We start from the raw sequence: 24,465 nt of genomic DNA on the forward strand, positions 1-24,465 counted from the left end.
CGGGCGGGGGCTGCTCCCTGCGGCCGGGCCGGGCCGGGCCGGGGCGGGGCGGGGTGAGGCGAAGCGAAGCGGCTGCCATTCCTCGGCTGCGCGGCCGCCTCCTCCCCCTCCGCCTCTTCCTGGCCGCGGCGAGAGGAGCTGTGCTGGCAGCGGGGAGGCGGCGGCGCGCAGCTCCCTGCCCGCCATGGCGATCCGCAAGAAGAGCAACAAGAACCCGCCGGTGCTGAGCCACGAGTTCATCGTGCAGAACCATGCGGACATCGTGTCCTGCATGGCCATGATCTTCCTGCTGGGGCTCATGTTCGAGGTGAGGCGGCATCGGCGGCGGGGAGGAAAGAGGGGGGGGGGGGGGGGGTGGTTCGCACCGCTTCTCTCCCTCCGCCGGGGGCTCTCGGTGCTGGGCGGGGAGGGCGCGGCGGGGGTGGGGGGGGGGCTGCGGTTGCCCCCTCGGGAAGCGTGAGCGCTGCCCGGCCCGCCAGCCCACGCCCTCCGCGGGCCGCGCAGCCCCCGCGGGGAGAGGAGCCGCCCCCCCCCCCCCCCGCTCCTCCTCCTCCTCCTCCCGGTCTCGCCGCACGGCCGGGGGAGCCGCGCCGGCTCATCCTTCGCCGCCTTTGAGGGGGAGGCCGTGACCCGCCGCCCGCACCCACCCACCCGCGGCGCGGCCCCGCCGTGAGGGGACGGGGAGCGGGGCGGCGCGGCTTCCTCCCGCGGCGGCGGCCAGTTCCTGCCGGCGGCGGGGTTACGTGGCAGTGGGAGCGCGGCGCGGCGGCCGGGGGAGGAGTGTCCGGGGCGGGGAGGGGGGGGGAGGCCCGGCCGCGGCAGCCGCTCCACACACACACACACACACACACACACCCCCACCCCCCCCACCCACTCTTTGTGTGCCGGGCCCTGCCGGCACTCCCGTAGGGCCGCGCGGCGGGGAAGGGAGACACGCGGTGACGTGGGCCTGCAGCCGCCGCGCGTGGGGAGAGGGGGGTGTCCCCTCGCACCCACCCGCGGGGCTCGGAGCCGCGGTGGGGGTGTCTGGGCTGGCTGCGGGCGGGGGTGCGCGGAGCGCTGCCTCGGGCCTGGCTGAGGGCCGGGCCGGGCCCGCCAGCCCTGCGGCCGGGCGCTCGGGCTGGGCCCCCCCGTGTTTGGGTGCAGACGCTCCAAAACGCGGCTTTTTAAAGGGTCTTCTCGGCTACGTTCCGAGAGAACCGGGAAGGTAATTTAACGGCGACTTCCAAAATGTTCTCAGCGGTGTCCCGTCCAAGTTGGACGCTTCCATCTTTGTTGGCTAAACGTTTCTGGCTTTTCAGTGGTTTTAGCCGTTTGCTTAGAGTTGTGGACCTTTTTATTATACGGGTGGTTTTCCAGAACAATTTTATCCAGCTGTTGATATCGCTGAGCACTAAAGGCCAGTGGAGTTAGGAAGAAAATAAATATGGGAAGAAAAAACAAGGCAGACCAAGAGAGCTGTTATGTTTGGGTTTACTATCAAAAATCACCACTTACATGGTGGTTTTCAGCGGAATGAGGTTAAAGAGATGGATTTAAACCTTTACCTTTTATGTCTGCTTCTGGCTTACTGTATTTACAGTATTACGGGTAGGGTTGGAGGTTTTGTGAGGACTGGATGTGCTGAAGTCTTTTGTTTCCAGTTTTTTTTTTAACCCAGGGTCATTTCTACCCAGGTGTAGAAGGGCCCTATGCCTTTGTTGGTACAGATGTGGTACTGCAGAGAAAATTGTTCCAATTTTTTTAACTGCATTGATACAGATCTTGGAAATCACCTGCTGTGGTTAATGTTGGTCAGGTCAGGCATTTATGCTGCCTTGCTTGTGCAACTGAATTAGGACTGTGAGTAGCTGACAGCCTTCAAAGGGCAGTTCAGAATTAACTAATGCTTTGAATTGTGCTCTGAAGGCTCCCATGATGAATAGGGAGCCCTAGGCAACTTCACTAATTCAGGCAAACTAGGTGAATTCCCTGAAGTTACATGGGGTAAACAGTCCACTGCGTATTCAGGGTTTCCTATAAAATCTAGGGCTTGTTTATGAAGCACTAGTTTTTTTAAATAAATAAATATAATTCCTGTGAATGATAATAAATGCTGGTAGTAACCTAATCGTTATCTGCAGTAACTCAAAGTATCCTTCCAAGATTCTTAAATCAGTTTTGCTTTTTGTTGGAGTTTTTTTTTGTTGTCAGTCCTATAAATGCAACAAAGGTGCTAGGTTTTTACAACAATGAGAAATGATCAGATCATAAATACTGTAAAGCATGGTTATTTTCCCCTCTCTGTTAAGACACGTGGATTCCTGTTGGGATTCAACAAAGATGTGTTCATGTTGAAAATTAATTTACATTTATTGACAGATAATAACTTGTGCTGCTGCTTTTCTGTTGGGGTTTTAATAGTATCACCACTGTTGTCCCCCATCATCTGTCTGTGTCTGTCCCTGGTCCATGTCATTCCCCCCCCAAAAAAAACAAACAAACAAAACCACCAAACTTTAGAATAAACTTTTATTTCCCCCCCCTCTCATTTATTCATTCTACTTCTTCTTACTGTCCATCATCAAGCAGTGGTACCACTACTGCTAAATTTCATTTATTTTGTTTTACACTTCTTGCCAAAAGATCCCCAGGGTCAAAAAAATGCCAGTTGTATTGAGTTGGTATGCAGCTAGCCTGAGACAGTTCTCTGTTCTTTATGCCTTTTCTTTTTTCCTGTCTGCGTTTTCCAAATCACCTACAGATTTATGAATATGATACTGACCTTCAAATTAAAAAGTAGTTTTAAGGGATTACATGATATTGTGCATTCTGCTAACGTAATAATACATTATGGATTGGAGAAAAAATTGCAGCATGTGTTTTCATTTTCATGTTGTAGGAAAGACAGTTTTGTAAGTAGCATTTTCAAGGATATTTCACTCGGGAGATTGGGTACCCTGTAAACAAACCTGTAGAGATCATGCAATGTGTTCTGCCCTTGGAAAGTCAGGTGAAGTGGTGTGATAATGCGAGTTGATCAGTTTTATGGGAGGGGATAAAGGTGCTGGGGAAGGGTGCTAAAACTATGGGCAGATGTTTTCAGTTTAATATAGTTTATTTCAAGCACTTGTGTTTTTTCTCTTTCAGTTTACAGCAAAAGCAGCTGTCATTTTTGTTACACTTCAGTATAATGTTACCATTCCTGCCACTGGTACGTATCTTGCAGGAGGTTGGTTATGAGACAGTGTGTTCAGACTTTATTGGTATGCCGTACTTTCTAGACTGAGAGTGATTTGTCGATTTGTATATCTAATAAGCAATTTTCAAGCACTTTATTTTTAGTAAAATTCCATTTTGATTAATTAGGTTAGGCATGATATTTCTATTCTGCTGGATTCATCATTAGTGATTAAACACCATCTGACTGGTAGATAAGTTCACATAATTCTTATTCTGGTTTTGCAAGTGACAATCTTTACTAGTCAAAGTGGGGCAATACTTTAACATAATTTTATTGTACCCTTTCAATGCATTTGGGTAAGCTTCCTAAGTGCACTTAAGGTTTCATTTTTGGAGTACATCTTTCCAGAATTAAATGTAGTTTGTGAAGCGATGGAGGTGACTGTAAACAATCTAGTGACCTAGCTCATGATGGCAGTTTAATTTAACTTCTGTTTGTTCATCTGACTGCAAACTGCTTCTCTCTGAAAGGCTTCACTCTGAGAAACAAACTTATTAGCCATTAAACTGTATCAGCGCCTGACAGTTAATCCTGTTTGTCTTTTAGACGTACAATCTGCAGAAACAATCTCTCTCTATCACTATGGCATCAAAGACTTGGCTACGATTTTCTTTTACATGCTTGTAGCAATAATCATACATGCTATAATTCAGGAGTACGTACTGGATGTAAGTACAAAATACTAATTCCTTTCATCAAGATAATTGCTGGGTTTTAGTTAGACTGTTCACTTTAAAGTAAACTTTTGCACTAAAGCTTTTAATTGTTAAAACATGCACTGAAACTTTTAAATGTTGCAATGCAGTTAACAGGTAAATGTTAAGTACTACAGCATGTAAATAACAATGGACTTTCATTTCAGAAAATTAACAGGAAAATGCACTTTTCAAAAACAAAGCATAGCAAGTTCAATGAGTCTGGGCAACTTAGTGCATTCTACCTTTTCTCCTGTGTTTGGGGAACAAGTATTCTTGTCTCTGTAAGTATGCTTTCTCTTCTGTTTCTATTATGAGATTTCAAAAACTTTGCTTATGATGATCATAAATCAGTTTGTGCTTTATTTTTCTGTTTTTTGCTGGTTTTAATATTAAAATGGAAAGGAGTTTGGGGATTGTCTTCAGGTTGTAGTCATAACTGAGTGTAAAGTTTAGTAGTGTTACTGTCACTCAGTCTGAGATGATTTACTGTCAACTGAATAAGGTAAAACTTTTAAACTATTATAGTACTTCATTCTCTGTCATTTTTCTGTGTTGGATTATTAGCATAAAATAAATGTTAAAAAGCATCGTACATAGCATTTTGGCAGCGAGGGAATGGGTGTATGGACAGATTGCTGTAGGCTTAGGTGCGTGTGAGCTTTCAGATGGCATGTTCTTTGCTAGTGGCAAGGGAAGAGCTACGGCTGTAGTGATGCTGAAATAAACTGCATCTCGTAAGGACACTCTTATCTTGAATGAATGCTTGGTTTGGTTGGTTGCTTTTTATTTTTCTAAGCCAATACAGCTGTCTTTTGGTTTTGGGGTTTGTTTTTGATGGTATAGTGGTTTGGGTTTTTTTGTAAAAGGAAACATATTGATCTGCAGCTTTTGCTTGTGTGTGTAGATGTGGGCATGTCTGTATGTACACATTCGCATATATATATAGATACATACATGTATGTATGTTCATTATTTCTGACTAGGAAGTAGCATCTTTGAGGGTTTACTAGGGTTTTTGTGTCTGTTGTGGTTTTTTTGTTGTTGTTTTTTTTGTTTTGTTTTTTTTTTTAGGAGAACTATATATCAGATCCAACCTCTCTGTGGAGGGACTATCCGCACACTCTGATTCCGTAAGGCCTCTTCCTTAGGGGATTGTTGGGGAGAAGAGGGAGTGTTTTAAACTTAGGGTGTGTCACATACAATCTGTATAGAATATGTAGTCTGTAAAAATATATTAGTCACTGATGTATTTTTGCTCATATTTATGGAGGAGCTTGATTCTCTCAATTTGTAGCACAGAGAGTTCTCTTTCTGTAGGATACTTTTTAAATAATTCAGTGTTTGCAAGCTTTATTTATCATAATGATTTTGTTTTATGAGAACCTTTTTGAGTTGGCTGGCAGGAAGGATCTATATTTTTCTTTCTTTAGAGACAGTGATTAAATGTGTTCACTAGAAAGCTTCTGAAATGTTCTAAGTTCATTAATAAAAAGTAATATTCTTCAATTCTTGCTGTATTGTACAGGTTTCAAATGAAGTTTTTCTACATCTTACAGTTGGCATACTGGTTTCATGCTTTTCCAGAATTGTACTTCCAGAAAACTAAAAAAGTAAGTTCAAAATGTAAATCAAAAGAACACCAAAGCAGCTTGAACAGTGAAATAGTTAATTTATTTTGAACTTCCAGAATAATGTGTTACCCTAGATTTCCTACCCTATTCTTACTTGTGTTACCCACTTTTCCTGATGGAATTTTAGGTGCTCAAATGTCCATGGGAGAAGGTAGGGTTTTTCTTTTTGGTTAAATCCTGTATTTCTAATTGCAGTAAAATTGCTATATATCTGTTGTGTAAATAAAAATTGCTGGTGTTTCTCATTAACTAAAAGAATTTTCCCCTGAGCAGATGAATGTGAGGTTTTCTTTTCAAATACTTTTTTTTTTGTTTGTTTCTTGTAATTAGTAGTCTTGAATAGTCTCACTGAAATCACAGGTGCTTCATGAATCATGATACAGGTGTTGAATATAAACAGGGAATGATTCCATAAATCCAAGGAATATTAAACTCTGGGATTTGATTTAAATACCATTGTCCTCAGCAGAAGTTCTGGTTAGATGTGTATTGAGATTTTTTTTCAATTCTCAGTTTTTAATGGTATCCATTTCCCCCCCAAGGGTTTTCTCTGTTGGGGTTCTCAAAACACGATGTCTACTGTACATTTTTTTTTTATACACACTTTTTGCCTTCCTGGACCAATTTTAAGTAGTCTCTCTGCATGTTTTTGCATAGGCTCGTTTTGCATATGCAGTTTCCTTTTTAAGTTTCTCTTTTTTAAACTCTTGAACATGGCTTCAACAGGGGTAAATCATGCTTGACTAATTTAACGGCCTTTACAGTGGAGTGACTGCATCAGTGAATGAGGAAAGAGCTACTGATGTCATCTGCTTGAACTTCTGTTAAGGCTTTTGATACGGTCCCCCACAGCATTCTTCTCTCTAAATTACTAAGAGGTGGATTTGATGGATGGAGTGTTAGGTCAATAAGAACTGGCTAGATGGCTGCTTCCACAGAGTTAGTGGCTCAACATCCAAGCGGAAACCAGTAACAAGTGGAGTTCTTCAATTGTCTGTACTAGGACCGATGCTATTTAACATCTTCATCAATGACATAGAGTGGGAATGAGTGCACCCTCAGCAAGTTTGAGGATGACACCAAGACGAGTGGTGCAGTTGATTTGCTTGAGGAAAGGGATGTGATCTAGAGGGATCTCAACATGATTAAGGATTGTGAGCCTCATGAAATTCTAGAAGGCCAAGTGCAAGGTCCTGCACCTGGGTCATGGGAATCCCCAACATCAGTATAGGCTGGGGGTGAATGAATTGAGGTCAGCCCTGCAGAGGAGAACTTGGGATTACTGGGGGGTGTAAGACTGGACACGAGCTGACAATGTGCGCTCCCAGCCCAAAAAGCCAGCCGTATCCTGGGCTGTATGAAAAGGAGCATGGCCAGCAGGTTGAGGGAGGTGATTCTGCCCCTCTGCTCTGCTCTTGTAAGACCCCAGCTGGAGTACTGCATCTAGCTCTGGGGTCCCCAGCACAAGAAAGGTATGGATCTGCTTGAGCGGGTCCAGAGGACAGCCAGAAGAATGATCAGAGGGCTGAAACACCTCTCCTGTGAGGACAGGCTGAGAGAGTTGGGGTTATTCAACCTGGAGAAGAGAAAGCTCTAGGAAGACCTTGTTGTGGCCTCTCAGTATTTGAAGGGGGCATATAAGAAAGATGGAGGACATTTTATCAGAGCCTGTAGTGACAGGACAAGGGGCAACGATTTTAATTTGAAAGAGGGTAGATTTAGATTAGATGTAAGAAAGAAATTCTTTCCTGTGCGGGTGGTGAGACAGTGGCACAGGGTGCCCAGAGCAGCTGTGGGTGCCCCCTCCCTGGAAGGGTTCAAGGCCAGGTTGGACGGGGCTGGGAGCACCCTGGGCTGGGGGAAGGGGGCCCTGCCCATGATGTCATGGGGATTGGACTAGATGATCTATAAAGGTCCCTTCCAACCCAAACCATCTGATTTCTCTTGTTGCTGCTCTGTGACTAGACTTTGTCTCTGCTGCCAGAGTTCTGCTCTGTTCAGGAAAATGAAACTTAAATGTTATGTAACCATAGGTCTTTGTTCAAGAGGCTAGAAGAGGCTTGGGAAAATAGTAATGAGATGCTTTGTTTTCATGCTGATCAGGCGCAGTATAAACACTGATGTTTGGCAGATACATTGTAGCTGGTGTTCCCATATTATGGGATTTGACTTCATATTCAAGTGTGGAGGTTTTTTTATTGTAACTTCAAGGAAGCTGTCACAAGTGGCAGAAGTGCTGTATATTGAATTGTAGTGTTTTACTGGGTCACTGCTTGGAATTTTGGCCTCTGATTTTCGCATTACATTTTAAGAGTGATAGTTCATTTGTTTTAGCAAGTTCACAGTTGATGTTTCTTTCACCACAGTTTAACCTCTGCTGTCTTGGCTTCTCAGCCTTATTCCTTCTCTTGAAGGAACTGGCTTCTTTTACTCAGGTCTAGTTGTCTGTACTGCTGACAAAGACAAGAAAAGAGGTTCTTAACTTAGTTTTCTGCATAGTAGTGTATACCTCCACCTGCATCATTCCAGTAAGCCTTCAATCTCTTGACAGTTTTTCTAAGCAGACAGCACCGGCTGTTTCAATGTTCCCTCAGTTCTGAAGATAAAGTGCAAAAGGCTCATCCTGGTAGTTCTGGGAGAAGCTGAGCATTTGTACTGACTATTCTCTAATTTGCCTGAAAGACCTTATTTTTTTGTTTTGTTTCAGATCATCGAGAGTAGGTCTTTATCTCTTTTCTTGCTCTTTGTGTATGTGTGTGGTCTTTGCTGTTCTCACAAGTGTTTGATTCTATGCTTTCGCTGGCTTTGACATATGAAGTACTGCATAACGTAGGATAGATCTTACAGGAGTGAATTTTTAGGCCTTTTTTTAATTACGTGTATACAAGATAAAGCTGAATACCCTTGCTTGAAGTTTAGGGAACCTTTCCAAAAACAGGGGAGTTTCTTAAGCACAACTGAATGTACTCTGCATACCCGTTCAAGACAGGTTTTTATTGTGATCTGGCATACTTTAGTGATTCTTCTGTTCGTAGATGGCACCTTCTGTTTTCTGTGTGCTGTGTGTCTATGCTTGAATTCGTGTCTCTTCCTCTTTATTATTTCATCTCCGTGAAGTGTTCAATTGAATGGAGCTGGATAAAAACCTAACATGAAGTGTGGCCGTGTGGCTTAGCATGACTGGTTCATAACATTATTCTCTGTATGTGCCAGCAACAGTGTGCCAGAAGCCCGGATGATCTTGAATTTTTAAAATATATGTCAACACTTTGAAACCTTATCATTTTGGTTCACAGACTGTTATTTTATTTCTGTAGCATTCCGATGGGCAGCAAATGCACAGGACTGTAGGAAGTTACCTGATAATTTAGTAATACCTACCAAATAAGTATTGTAATAGCAAATTCACAGTACTCATATCAAATAAAAATGTGCCCTTTTTAAAAAGCATCTTTTTGATGTTTGGTATGTTTTCTCACAATACCATATGTGTAAGACACCGAAAGTTATTGGTAAGTAAGCAATAAGTTTTATGTGTGGAAGTAGGTGATCGAGGCTGACTGATTCAGTGCCAGAACAGGCCACATTAAGGTAGCTGATAAACTAAGCAGACTTTTCAAGACTAGGGAATAGTTTATAATAATATATAACATCGTACAGTAATGTTTAACTGTGTATAATGTGTAATTACTTTTTTCTTCCTAATAGGAAGATATCTTTCGCCAGATTGTCTACATTGGACTTTATCTCTTTCATATTGCTGGAGCCTATCTCCTGAAGTAAGTCATAAAATCATGGAATGGTTTGGGATGGAAGGGACCTTAAAGATCATCTAGTTCCAACCCCCCATGACGTGGACACCTTTCTCTAGAGGTCACTCAAAACCTCATACAACCTGGCCTTGAACCCTTCCAGGGAGGGGGCAGCCACAGCTTCTCTGGGCACCCTGTGCCACTGTCTCACCACCGTCACAGTAGAGAATTTCTTCCTTATATCCAATCTAAATCTACACTCTTTCGGGTTAAAACCATTAACTCTCATCCTATCACTATACTCCCTGATAAAGAGTCCCTCCCTATCTTTCCTGTAGACCCCCTTCAAGTACTGGAAGGCTGCTATAAGGTCTCCCCAGAGCCTTCTCTTCTCCAGGTTGAAAAACCCCAACCCTTTGTCCTCATAGGAGAGGTGCTCCAGGTCCCTGATCATCTTTGTGGCCTTCTGGACCTGCTCAGGCTAGTCTATGTTCTTCTTAGGTCAGGGACCACAGAGTTGAACACAGTACTCCAAGTGCAGTTTCATTAGTGCAGAGCAGAGGGGCAGAATCACCTCCTTCAACCTGCTGGCCCCACTCCTCTTGATGCAGTCCAGGATACGGTTGACTTTCTGGGCTGCGAGCACACATTGCTGGCTCACAGTCGGTTTTCCATCATCTAATACCCCCAAGTCCTCCTCCACAGGGCTGCTCTCAATCCACTCTTCGCCCAGCCTGTATTTGTGCTTGGGATTGCCCAGACCTACATGTGGGACCTTGCACTTGGCCTTGTTGCATTTCATAAGATTTGCATGGGCCTACCTCTCAAGCCTGTCCAGGTCCCAGGTCCCTCTGGATGGCATCCCTTCCCTCCAGTGTGTCAGCGGTGCCACACAGCTTGGTGTCATCAGGAAACTTGCTGAGGGTGCACCCAATCCCACTGTCCATGTCGCCAATAAAGACGTTAAGCAGCGCTGGTCCCAACACTGTCCCCTGAGGAATGCTGCTCATCACCCCCCTCCATTTGGGCATCGAGCCATTGACCGCAATTCTTGCAGTGCGACCTTCTAGCCAATTCCTTATCCTTCAAATCCATGTCTTTCCAATTTAGACAAGGATGTTGTGTGGGACAGTGCCAAATGCTTTGCACAAGTGCAGGTAGATGACGTCAGTTGCTCTTCCCTCCTCCACCAACACCGTAACTCTCTCACAGAAGGCCACCAAATTTGTCAGGCACAGGTTGCTCTTAGTGAGACCATGTTGGCTGTCACCAGTCACCTCCTTATTTGCCATGTGCCCTATCATTGTCTCCAGGAGGATCTGCTCCATGTTCTTGCTGGGCACAGAAGTGTGACTGACTGGCCTGTTCCCTGGGTCCTCTCTATTTCCCATTTTGAAAATGGGGGTTATGTTACCCCTTTTCCAGTCAGCAGGAACTTCACCAGACTGCCACGACTCCTCAGATATGATGGTGGCTTAGGTACTCTGTCTGTGCGTGCATCTAATCAGGTCCCATGGACTGGTGCACCTTCAGGTTCCTTAGATGGTGTCAAACTTAATCTTCTCCTACAGTGGGTGGTTCTTCTTTCTCCCAGTCCCCGCCTTTACCTTCTGCATCTTGGGCAGTATAGCTAAAGCCCTTGCCCATGAAGACTGAGGCAAAATGGTTGTTGAGTACTTCAGCCTTCATATCCTGGATGACCAAGTCTCCCTTTTCCTTACAGGGAGGGCACGCATTTTCTCTAGTCTTGCTTTTATAACCAACATACTTGTAAAAGCTTCTCTTGTTGCCCTTGATGTCTCTGGCCAGATTTATTTCCACCAGGGCTTCAGCCTTCCTAACCTGATCCCTGGCTATCTGGACAGTTTCTCTGTATTCCTCCCAGGCTACCTGTCCTTGCTTCCACCCTCTGTAGGCTTCCTTTTTGTGTTTGAGCCTGTCCAGGAGCTCCTTGTTCATCCATAGAGGTCTCCTGGTGTTCTTACCTGACTTCCTCTTTGTTGGGATGCATTGCTTCTGAGCTTGGAGGAGGTGATCAAATGTCTAAATGTTTGTTTCATTTGTTTTGATAGACTGACCCATCTTGGACTTGTACTTCTAGTATTGCATTACTTCGTTGAATTTCTTTTCCACATATCCCGTCTCTTCTACTTCAGTGATGAAAGATACCAGAAAGGGTAAGTAGTCTTTGTCTTTTAAATTAATGTAATTTCTTTCTCGAAGCCTTGTGCATTTAACTAACCAGTAACCAAAATGACAAGAAAGCTTAAACAGTGTTTCCATTGAGGCCACAGTTCTCCAGACTAGTTTTAGTACTATTTAAGTAAATATTAGTGGTGATATAAAAGGAAGCAAAATCTTACACTATGTAGTAATATTTAAAAAAAAACCCAAAGTTTTGTAGAAGAAGGAACAGCATAGTTTGCTAATACAGCCAGTTCTATAGGAGCTAATAACGTGCTCATGTTCTCAAGTAATGGAAGGCACTTTCCATTGAGTTGAAATTACTTTTCAGAACAGACTTTTGGTTTGTAGTAAAAAAAGAAAAAAGATTTTGAGGCAGGGATTTTCTTGCTTTTTTTTGTCTTCTACAAGTACTAGAAACACAAGGCTAGTTTAGGATAGGTACAGAATAATGGATTTAGGTAAGTTCTTAAATTTCAAACGAATTCATATGGCAGAGAGTAAACATTTGCATTGTTAGTACTTGTGAATGGAAAATTCATCTACTGTTTGTGGTTTTTTTCTTTGTAGATTTTCACTGTGGGCAGTTCTTTTTGTTTTGGGAAGGCTTCTCACCTTGATTCTCTCGGTCCTCACTTTTGGCTTTGGACTGGCAAGAGCAGAAGATCAGCAGCTGAATTTCAGTACTGGAAACTTTAATATCCTGGCTGTTAGGTATAGTAAACCTGGAATGGTTCTTAAGCATGGCCTGTAAACCTGTGTTAAATACACAATATAAATGGTATGGTATTAATGCTAGTAATTTTGGATCGTTAGGTGTTTTCATGCAGCCGACGGGATCAATAGGAATAGCTTATGTAACCAATTTGTAAGGCACAGTGAAATGAAGAATTTACAGTCTACAGCTGAGAAATCTATAACTGGTTACTTGGTTTTTTTTTGTCAGAAGAAAAACCCAGAATTAAAAGGAATATCTAATTACAGAGCTTGCTTTCAAATATTTTGAGAGTTAGTGAATTGAATTCTAGATACAATCACAGTGAGTTTCTCTACAGAGGTCAAGGCATTAGGCTCAGAGCATCCTTGGTCCTGTTTGAACAGTCTTACCTTTTCCTCTGCCTGTATTATGGCTCCTCTTGCTGCTGCAGGATGCAGAATGTTCAGCCAACTAGCTACCTGGCTTTTTTTATGAATTAAATCCAGAAAAGGAAGTTATTAAAACATTGACAATGTCAGCATTACCCTGCAGAATTGATACTCAGAACTGCAAGGCGCTCTCAAACCGTTTTCAGCTGTTATTACCTGCTTCCTTGAGAGTAATACTGAGAAAGGAGAAAGCAAGAAAACAGTAGTTCTTCCCAGTTTTGATAGAGGGGTAGAGACTTCATTCTCACTGTATATTTATTTTTGTTCAGCTGTGCTAAGCCCAATAACTCTATGTAAGCTAATTCTTGCATAGCTTAAAAAATGGATGTCACAGGGTGAGGGGACCGGGGGGGAAAGTTACCCCCCAAAAAAAACCAAACAAAACAAAAAAAAAACAAAAAAAAAAAAAACAAAAAAAAAAACAAAAAAAAAAAAAAAAAACACAAAACCAAGCCAAACTGAACTTTTACAAATTTGCGTTACCAAAACAGAATCACTCTAAAGTGTTTGAGGAGCCTGTGTAAAAAGGCGGTTTATGACATACAAAATACTCTCTGAGGTGGTGTTCTACTTACCTTTTCTATTTGCTTAATGAGATAAACTTACTGATAAACCTTTACCTGTGTTTTGTTTCTAGAATTAGTGTGCTGGCCTCCATCTGCATGACTCAAGCATTTATGATGTGGAAGTTCATTAATTTCCAGCTTCGGAGGTGGAGAGAGCATTCTTCTTCTCAGCCTCAGACAGTGAAAAAGAAGTTTGTAACAGCTAAAGGAAAGAACTCCAGAAAAGAAAGAGGTTTGTATTTTCAGTTTTTCTGTTGCCTTGACTTCTCAAAAAAACTTTAGGTAATGGAGAGCCATTTTTAATATGATTGCTAAAGAAACATTTTATGTTAACTTGCAAATGAGATGACTGTTACAGAAACAGTATTGGTGAATATTGTGGGTATTAATTGTTTGGTGTTTCTCTTCTAATTGGCTGAATGAAGGAATTACCTTAAGGCAACATGAGATTTTTATTACGTCTAATTTTATTACTTGAGCAAAATGTGTCATGCTTATGTTTTTGTTTCATTATGTTCCCTTATAATAAGGGAACAGACACATTTTTAGATCTGTTCTCATAATCAGTTACTTCTAAACTTTTCCTGCAATGAATTTCAAGCTTGTTTTTCATTGCCACTAAACTCTGATGTTGTAGGGCAAGGAGATTTGATAGTTTGATGATCCATCCACTAAATCGGCTTATGTTGGACTGGTTTTACTAAAAATAGAATTTTGATACGCCTTTTAAGGGGAGCTAATAACTACTTACTTCTCTAAACCTGTGTGGAAGCATTTGGAAATGAACTAATGACTCCAGGTTTGACTTCTTGATTATGTCACACCCTTTTTATAGAAAGGGCATAAAAGATGAAATGGATGCTTTTTTCCCTAAGGAAAATTATGAGTTCCGTTTTAAAAAATAAAACAAAACAAAAAAAGCAAACACAAATCCCCACTCTTCAGTATTTCTGTTGTACCAACAGTTAAACTTCTCTGTATTTAATTTCTGTCTTGAATAAATTCTGGATTTCTTTTGAAACTGCTTAAGTAATTTCAAAAGCTTATTTCAGCACGATCCTTTGCTACCAATCACGTATTGTTAGCCTGTTCCACTTTTTGATACGCTGAACACAACGTGTGTGAAGATAAGACCATTTGCACTGAGAACTGAGATTTGTGGTTAGAGATAATTGAGTGATTTTTTTTTTTTATTATTATTATTTTTTCCCTCAAGATCCTTTTTTATTAAAATGATGTGATTTAGAGTATGTCTGTACTCCCCTTTTAATGATTTGTAATTATCACAACTCTAGTTTTGCGTCTTGTTTTTGTGAGAAAATCCAGTTGGACTTTAATTGAGTGAAGGTAGTTTCCTATGTAGGTGTCCTGCTTGATCAGAGCTTCATGTTCATTTTGTCTTACTATGGGTTTTTTTGTGGAATTAATAACAAATATCTTTAAAACATAAACTTAAATGGCATTTTAGTCAATAAATTTAAAATGTAGTAGATTTTAAAAATACCTTAAACTACTCATATAATTTGGTGAATTTTCTGCTTTTCACCCAACTTCAGTGGAGACTTGCAAGTGGTAAGCTAATAGTGAAAAAAGCAGTTAATTGGAACTGGGGTTGTATTCACTAAGTAATTGAGCTATGCCTGTCTTAAAGACTGGGGAATTTTACAGCTTATTTTAAATGGAAAGAAAAGAAATTTAAAATCCAAAAGGTTAGTTGTTTCAGATTCTTCTGTTTTGAATATTCTTCTAATGTTATCTGTTCAAAACACTTGCACAGGGTGCAGCAAGACAGTGTTTCTGAAAGAGTAATATATACAATTAAACCATTTTAAATCGCTTTTTTTTTTTTTCCTTTTCTTTGTGGTTGGATGGATTTTTGGGATCCAGGGTACAGTAAAATGAGTTACTTTTAGACTATGCCAAAAGCAAGAAATGACAGTAGAAAAATCTTACTGGTGATGTAGGTGGGGTACCCAGATACATGCTGATTCTTGTTCTTTGTTTTACTTACACTTGTTTTGACTTAACTGTTTAAAAAAATATGATTTCAATTAGCTGGCTTGGATCTAGCTCATTGTGTGTTATTCTTAAGTCAAAAAGCTTACAAAAACTTTTTGAAAAGTATCCAAAGACCACCTTACGTAGGCTTAAAACGGCAGTGTCACTTACAACCAAATATGCTGGATAGACTTTGTTCCTGTGTGACTAATTGGGCCTGTGTCTGGTCTCATTCTCATGCATGTTTCTGATTTTATTATTTTCCTTTAGTTGCTTGTTCACATCAATGGGAGCATTTGGGTATAGTGGGGAGATCAACAGTTGTTTCTGTGGATTGGCCATGCTGTGTGGTGATCTGCCACATACTTGCAGATGGAAAACATTAACCAGTTTTAATGGTTGCCTGAAGTCAGAATGATACTGTGTCAGAGCAGAGATGTTAAGCAGCAAGAGTTATAGCTGGCTAGGCACTCTGCTCTTCAGATCTTTTATAAATATAGCTACTGTCAGGCGACATCTCTGCTTCCTTGGGTTATGGTGACACTGAACAAAGGGGATACTTTTAATTCACAATGGTATCATGTTGCTCCATTTTACTCTAAAGTTGTGTGCGTTATAAATCCACAGATTGTGGGTCATTGTTCTAGGGCAAATTTTTGTTATCAAATTGTCACTGTGCTACTTGAACAGATTGAAACTCTTGAGACCTTTAAATTGACCCAGAAGTGGGATAGAGGCGGAGAGATGCAGCTGGTAACATGTTTTTTGCTTTGTAGTCTTAAGGTGCCTGGTCTTGTGCTGGAACTCCTTCTGTGTACACGTACTCATCTCAAATCTAATTAGTGTTTTACTTCTGTTCATCTTATCTATATGTAAATATCTTCATCAGAACATAAATGAATCCTATATCTTAAAGTATATACTTTAAAAATTGTGTGTGTGTATGTGTAAAGATTTCCTGTATGAAAATCTTGTAAAGGTAAGTGAAGGAGTGTAATTTTAGCAAGAATTAAAATACGAAATAGGTGAGGTGAACAGTAAAGACCTGTACTAGGGAGTTGTGTATATAGTGTGTATCTCCAGAATTTCACAGGACAGTCTCATCTGCGGGTTGAGTATTTTAAGATAATATCTTCTAAAATCCCATAGCTGGTCTTGATTTTTCAGTCTAGATGTATATAATGCACACATTTCAGTGTCTGGCCATGTCAGGAAACCAGACTTTATTATAGTAAACTTGGTAAAAACTTTTTTATACTTTTGCATTATGAATGATAATGATGACTTTTAGTAAAGGAAAAACATCAGAAAAGAAGTTAAAAGACTGTTTGTATAAGACCTACAATAATGTAATAAAATATAAAGCATTTCATTGTATTTGAAAAATGTTTCTTCTTTTTTCTAGAAAATGGAATAAATGGAACAGTGACCTCAAATGGAGCAGACTCGCCTCGTAGCAGGAAGGATAAATCCTCGTAAAACTGGGTTTTATTAAGTTAATTGACTAATGTCCCCAAAGAATCTGCTTTTTACATGGATGGCCCTTCAGCACTAGAGATGTTATGGATTAAAGAAAATACAATTCATGTTTTTTGATTATTGCTGTTGTTTTGAGAAACTTTTTTTAAAAGCCATTTTGACTATGGAAAAAGGTTTATCTGTCTTCAAATACTTGGCGGGGGGGGGAATACAACACTTTTTAAATAACATTGACACTTTTTTAAACATTTATTGTGATGAAATCACTTAATGAGGATCACTGTTGCAATGTATTACTTCCTTCCAGTTTTTGTAATCTTGGTGATATATACTGTTCTACCAGCTTCGCTTTTTTCAAGTTCTTGAAGAAGTATTGCAAAATTGAAGTAAAAACTTAGTATGCATTTTCAGATACTCTGGCTTTTCAGTTAATTGCCTTGATTCAAATTTACAGTTCAAATTGGGACTCCAAAACCACACAAATAAACCTTTTATTTTGTAGTTATTAGCTACACAGTGTCTGCTCTAAGAATTGCCCCGTATCATTAAAACAGAACTGAACTAATTGGAAATGTTGCAGAGTCTTATTGTTTATTGGTTAGAAATCTCTTAACAAGGAACAAAAAACCTCTTTGAGCTATAGCTTTAGCACTTGAAAATTAGAAGGGAGCGTGTATGGTCATAGAAAGAGTTGATTTGAGTAGCACTGTTAACTCCTGTCTGTGCTTTTAAAGTGTATGTATCTTGGAGAATTAGTGTGCGTTGGACCTTCTTTGAAAACTTGTCTGTCTGATTTTAGAGGGTGGAGGTTCTTACAGCGTGTTGTTGTGATTGTTTTAGGAGACATTTAATGTTCCACGAAGAGGGAATGTGTTAGATAAATGGATCAAGTTATGAGAAACATTCCTTTATTATAACTGCTTTGCTTTGTTTCACTTCTGCTAGGAAATAGTTTGATTTCTCCTATATATTTTTATGAAAAAAAATATTTTAAAGTTACGACTTTGTAAAATTGATTTATTGTGCCCTTTGCTACAACTGGAAAAATCTTAATTTAATATTTTCTTCATTATCTGTATTTCACAATGGTATTAAATGTGAAGCTTTGTCCAGTCAGTTTTCCAGTTTAATGTGCAGTTGATGTTTCCTCTGTACCCTTTTGTAATGGGTATAATTCAACCCATTTTACTTGAGAGAATGAGTTAAAGATTTAATTCAGTCTTAAGAAGTTGCTACATTAGTCTTTCAAGTTAACCCAAGTATTAGACTGCTTATTGATTGAGAGGAGTAATTATGAGCAATCAAGCTGATAATAACAGTTTTTAATTAAAACTTTTTTATTTATAGTTGAGCTTATACCCAACAAAATAATAAATCTGCATTCTATATCTTCTGCAGTTTGGATGCTTACTATACAGAATAAACATTTCTAGTACAAAATCTTGACTACAAGTAACTATCCATTCTTCAGTCATTTAGTGCTATTTAGAGTTATTGCGGTATAATTTATTATATGTTTCAGCTAATTTCAGTCACGGTTCCCAAGTACTTGCTTCACAGCTCTTGAAGTGGACTTGACAGACTTATACTTGCTTAATTGGAGTACTCCAGGGCAGCATGCCCTGTAATACACCCGGTCTGCTTCAGTGGAAGTAGCAATACCCTATGTTGATTTGAAGAAATAAAACCCAAGTGGTGAATCTGTCTGATCTGACCATGAAACTGGAAATTTGGAACTCAGAAATTCTGAGGGAATTGCATACATTAAATACTCACTGCACAAAGTCATGTTTCATGTCTGTTGTTTCTAAAAAGACCTTCATAGATTCTGTGTGCCTTGCTCTCAAGTTGTACCTTAAGCCACAAGGGGCTAATTTTTAAATTTTCTGGTCTGGTACTTGGACTCTAAATCAGTTTTCTTGTGATACCTTGCTGTCCAGGGGCTGACGAAATCATAAAGGGTGGAGGAACAAATTGTGGAGGGAGCGTTTAAGGTACTTCTTGAGATCTTTAAGACTTATTTAGACTCTGAGGGTTGTAGTAGTTGTTTCCCTAAGGCAAACTGTTTCTTGTAAGCCTCATTCTTCGGCACAGTAATCTTGAAATGTAAACTTCAGGTTCACTTCTAAAAACTTCAAGGGAGTATATACTTGCCTGATAATTCTGATGTTGTTTTTTGTCTCCTTTTGGCCTTATGGACATTTTTGGCCTTTGAAATTTGAAAAAAGTACTTTTGCTTCCACAAATGGCTTAATCTTTCTTATCCTTGCCTTATAGGAGTCATTGCTTTCTGCAAAGTAATAGAGAATAATTTCAGTTGTTCTAGAATTTTGATAGAGTATTGAAAGCCAGTTTCTTTTGTCATAATTAAAAATACACATTTATCATTTTGGATGAGGCAGAAGCAGTAATTTTTAATTCTCTACCTTGAGGTGGAAACCCCTGTGGAGTTAGAAGACTTTGAGACTTCTGTTTCCAGTTTGATATTACTCGTCTTGGCATAAGATTTTTGTTTGCCTGGATAACTTCTGAATTGCTTAAAACTGATTTTTCAAATGTTATTGCATTTTGGCTCTTTGTAATCTGGGATTCAGTAAACTGGAAGAAGATTAGTTGTCTAATTGTGTTTTCTTAATTATGGAATCAGGAAAATTAGAAATGGAAATGACTGAAGAGCTCATTATTTTATTCCTATGCCTAATAAAATAATTTTTGCTTAGGCTATAGTAATTTATCCTGATCAATTACACACAGAGGTCCCACAAAGAGAAGGCTTTGTCCATGTAGATGGATTTGAATTGAGTAATTCATACTGGATGGGGTTTGTTGGGTTTGGTTTTTTCCTTAAACCCCCCTCCTCCCTGCCTCATCTTGTCAGAACTTTTCAAGACTTACAACAGATGATTTCAAGCCTTTTCTTACCCCCATCCCCCCTCCCAAATGTATGTTTGGTTTATGTGCCGGAATCTACTATCAAAGCCTGTATTTTACTAAGGAATTATATGTAACTTTAAAGTACAAACAAGGAATACAGAGCAGCTGAAAATAATTCTCTGAGTTTTTGCTTTTATCTGGACACTTTCTCCTCTTGACTAGTTGCAAAGATTGATTTCTCATTTGTGAATTATTCATGAACGTGGCTTTTTGGAAATCCTGCTTTTTGGGTGATCCCTTGCCCAAATTTAGGATCAATCAAGGGATTTGCAGTGCAGAGAACATGCATAGGCTGTTTCTGCTGATGTGAGAATACGCTGAAAGTAAATTAAGTACGTTGGAAAAATGCATTTTGAAATTAGTAGTTATTTGTAAGCATTTGACAATTTTCCTAAGGTTGTTTTATTTTTGTTTTTTGTTTTTGTTTTGTTTTGTTTTTTTAATTATAGTTGTGTTTATGGAGTATTATTACCCAGAATTTTGTCATAAGCAGAGTGGTGCTTTGGTACAAGTAATTGGACTTCTGTAAAAAGGGTAAACACACATCTGCAGTCCCTTTGCTCCTTGCAGATTTCTGACTAACTTCACATGAGGTGATTTTGTTGGGGGCAAAACTTGGTATTAAAGGGAAGAGAGTGCTTTCATGGTCATGCTAAGCTAAAACTAATGTAGGTTGCTGACAAAATTGGGGTTCTACCCCTTGTCTAGCACAAGCATTTCTGGTTGAATGGTGAAGTAGATGAGGGGCTGGTATGACTGAAAACTGGTTTGTTTGCTCAGTTGCTTTTCCAATGGATTAGTTGCCTGATAGTAATCCCGGAGGTACTTGAGTATTTATATAAAAGAAAGAAGAAAAGATGCAGGGAAAAGGTGAATCAAGCTTTAGGGCAGCTACCCCTTTCTACTGCATGTTTGGTTGAAAATTACACTAGATTACAGTTTGAGTTGAGAGATCTCTTTGAAGGACTCCCAGTCATCAATACCCTAAGGGAGCTGGTGTCTCTGGTAGCTTCTGCGTGCCAAACTTACTAAGTGTTAATGGATTTTTGTTAGATATTGTGGGGGAAGGAAGAAATACTCGATGTGCTTTACTGTACTGAGATACCTTTTATCTATCATAGTTTTGGGATTTCCAAGCAGTACAAGATGATACTGGTGCTGTAGAAATAGGAATTCTGAAAATACAGTTTTTCTTGGATCAAAAAAACAAGATTATTTTCTTTAACAGCCAGGAAACTACAGCTTTTTTGGTGGGTTTGGTTTGGGTTTGGTTTTTGTCTTTTTGTTTTTTTTTTTTTTTTTTGACACATGAACCCTGTGTGTCTCGAAGTAGGTCTTCCAGAGAGCTTTGCAAGAATTGCACTGTATGCCTGTCTGGGTACGTGGAGGGGAGGGTTGTTTGGTTTCTCTTACTTCTGTTTTCCTGTTTTCCAGAAATTTACCAGCTGATTCCTAGGTCATACTTGGGTTTGGTTCCATTTGTGAGTCAGCCCTTTAGGCCTGTGTTGTAGAAGATGGACACGAGCAGCTATAATAGGCTCTCTACGCAGTGTTGGTCGTTGCTGTCCTAATCGTTCTTTGTGGAAGATGTCAGCATTTTGAAGAGACTTGCACATGAAGTAGAGTCAGCCATGGTACTTGTATTGTTCGCAGGCCAGTGAGAGCCTGTGTGCAGAGATACTGTGTTCCAGGGGGCTGTGGTTTAATTCCTGTAGTAATAGTCGCCTTGTTATGCAAATACTTGGGTTATTTCTTGCACAGGGTATAAGAATGCCCTACAAAATTAAGGCTTGGGGAAAGTTTAAGAGATCCTTTAAAAAGAATAAGGACTGACGTCAGTTATCATCTGTTCATCGTATTTGAATTTCTCACATTTTCAGTTGTGGATTATCTTTAGAGAACTGGACTAGCCCGCGCTTGGGGGTTTTTTTCTGCTGTAGGTGGTTGTGGTGGATATCTGGTGGATAACCCCTCTTCTCATTGCTCCCTGAACTACTCGGTTTAGGATCTGATAAGCCTAGTTCTGTACACATTAAGGAGTTTGGCGTGCTCTCTGGAACTAAAATAGAAGCAGTGCAGGAGTGTTTCTGGAGCAGACGTGCAAGAAATAAGCACATCAATATGTCGGGTGTCATCAGAACCCACTTAATGGGAACTGAAACTTTTCAGGATACAATTTGTATTGCAGTGTGGTGTTTGGATATAGCTCACATCCAGGTAGCAGGTGCCTTTGTGGGTGAAATGGAACTGCTGTCGGCATCTACAACTGCCAGTGCCCCTTCCATGAAGGATGGGTGAGGGGTGCTGCGCTGCAGCTGCAGTGGGCTTCCTTCTGCCTTTTAGAGAATTTCTTTTGATGTTGACAAGACAAAAGGCAACAACTTATTCCAGGTTTAAAAAAAAAGTAAAACATGCTACCCAGTATTGGATTAAAAACAATTGCTCTTGATCTCTTTCTACGTGTCCTGTCACTTTTAGTTTAGGTTTCTGCAAGTACTTTACTTTTATCCAGCTCAAGGATGACAAATCTGTGATGTGAGTGCCAGAAATGACAACTCCTTTTTCTTCTTTTTGTGTTTGAAACTTTTTGCAGAATCAGAGCAGCTACAGTGTAGCTTTATACTTTGATAGCTTTTCAGTATTCTTTTTCGTTATTTATTGTGGTTAACATTAAAGGTCAGGCATTGTCATGCAGCACAACACAGTTGTCACTTCTTTATTCCAAACACAAGAGTGGAAGGCAATTTGATATACTGAAATACAGAGTCTTGACTGGTTTAGCAGAAATTGGAATTCCTGGATGGTTTTGGTTTTCATATTGCAGTTCACTATTATTGCCTTTCTCATTTAGGAAACTGGGCACTTAAGATCTTTGAATCTCTAGGCTGCAGTTTTGCTGTATATCACTTGAAAAATTATGGTCTAGAACTTGAGCTTTGTGTCTCCTTATATCGGTTATAAATGTTGAAGAATGTGTCTTGCATTGTTATTAACAGACAAAAACTCAGCCCGTGGTGATGAGAATATTGTAACGGGGCAGGAATTTCAACTCGAACTCCAGGCTAGAAGCCAAGCCAAAAAACTATCTTGTGTTCTGACGCAGGTGATTCCTCCTCTGTTTCCTGATTAATCATTATCTTTGTTTTGTTTATTTAGATTGTAAGTTCTTTGTGGCAAGGGTTGTCTTTTATGTGTGTGTGCGTGTGTGTGTGTACCCAGGACAATAAGGCCTGGAACCCCAGTCTGTGGAAGCTGTAATAAGCAATCACCTTGTTACTGTTTTACTGGATATCATAATAAAGAGTATCGAATTAAAACTGTGCTTGAATAGTCTGTTACAAAAATGGAGGCATAAAAATTGCATCTGGCCTTGCTTACAGTCCAGTAGCATCAGTAGCAGAGAGGTACTGGTCAAAGGTAAATACAGTATTCTGTTTGGGGATATTCGTTTGAGCCAGTGAACACAGAGCCAGGAAATCATCTTAGGCTGAAGAGAAACAGCGTGTAACTCAGGCTGGAGCTAGAACTTGCTCAAGATTATCAAGAATTCAAGATCGAATTTCTCACCGTCTGTCCACTTGAGAAACTGCATTGCTCCTTACTCTTGGGAGGGTGGGGCTTGTTTGCCTTAATGCTTGTGCAGTGCTTTGTATCCTTTGAGTAGCACTTTCCAGCTTGAAAGGGTAACAACAAACTTGGAAAATACCAAAAACTGAGCTAGGCAGTGTCTGATGTGGCCTGGGAGCTTACTATTCAAATTCAAGTGTCTCTTCTCTCTTCAGCTAAGCAACTTCTAGAGCCTTCATAGGCTTCAGCTTCAGTGATAGGGAAGAGTAAAATTTCATCCAATCTGAAATTGAACCTCTACGCTGATCCACTGGTGATCTCAGCAAGGTTGTAGGGAGGTGGGGGCTGTTACCTGAGTTAGGGAAAGTCAGACTGTTTTTAGGAAACATTTGCCATGAATGTCGCTTTCCCATGGGTTTGATTCGCTGCATGGTGGAGGGCGTTGACTACAGATCCCAGGATCTCTGTGTTCAGTTCACCTCAAGATGCATCAGATTGTTGCTTCTGAAGAACTATGGAACTACTTAATCATTCTTAAAACCTGCATTTGTAACTTGTAAATCCTCGAATTAATTGAAAGATGATGTTAAGTGAAGATTAGTCTTCCGTGAAGATGCATATGGTTCTTGGCTTCATTGTTAGAGTGTATCTTAAACTGTAGCTTAAAGTAATTGTGTTAGAAAAACCAACGGAAAACATGAAATTTTAAGAACCAGGGCTACCTTACCAATGGGTATACCTGTCCGGTGACTAACTCAACCATAGCTGGTGAGGACAGGCAGGCATTGATATGTAACTGGCATCTAGAATGACTGTCACAAGTCCTGCCTTATCTTTCCCCTGCTGCACCCCTCAAAAATTGTCATCTCGGCCTCCTGCCGCTTTCAGGCTGATCTAGCAGACACTGGTGGGAAGTGAAGTCGCTGTGGTCTCATGAGCCGAATCATGTGATGAGTTTGGGATGTGGGGAGAACAGCCACTAGAGGCCACCGCAGTCCGTGTCAGATGGGCTTGAACTTGGGTGCCTGGTAGCCAGATAAAACATATCCAGAGGTCCATGTTTTTGCTGCACTTGCAGCAAAAATTATGTGTTTCCTTTTAAGTAGCATCTCTGCTGTAACTCAGACAATGGGGCATTGAGTTAGGTTAAGACACAACTCTTTGTACTTAGGGATCTTGGTGGTGGCATAGAAGTAAGAGCCATGTCGTATTCTGCAGGGCTTGGGAGATGTCCTTGTTTGGCCAGAAGCTACTTCCTCGCTTCTGGTTAAGAGAGCAGGATGTCGA

General features: G+C 40.4%; 1 protein-coding gene across 1 annotated transcript; it reads left to right on the top strand.

The window, feature by feature from the left end:
* Positions 1 to 26: 26 nt before the first annotated feature.
* TRAM1 (translocation associated membrane protein 1) lies at positions 27 to 22,928 on the top strand. Its single transcript, XM_042785840.1, has 11 exons — positions 27 to 307; positions 3,130 to 3,193; positions 3,770 to 3,891; positions 4,086 to 4,202; positions 4,993 to 5,051; positions 5,447 to 5,531; positions 9,261 to 9,331; positions 11,377 to 11,481; positions 12,059 to 12,202; positions 13,272 to 13,432; positions 16,604 to 22,928. The coding sequence occupies exons 1-11, from the start codon at positions 185 to 187 to the stop codon at positions 16,675 to 16,677; spliced, it is 1,125 nt and encodes a 374-aa protein (XP_042641774.1). The 5' UTR covers positions 27 to 184; the 3' UTR covers positions 16,678 to 22,928.
* The last annotated feature ends 1,537 nt before the right edge of the window (positions 22,929 to 24,465 follow it).

This window comes from Tyto alba, unplaced genomic scaffold, assembly GCF_018691265.1.
Source record: "Tyto alba isolate M040663 unplaced genomic scaffold, T.alba_DEE_v4.0 Super-Scaffold_9, whole genome shotgun sequence".
Classification (NCBI taxonomy): Eukaryota; Metazoa; Chordata; class Aves; order Strigiformes; family Tytonidae; genus Tyto; species Tyto alba.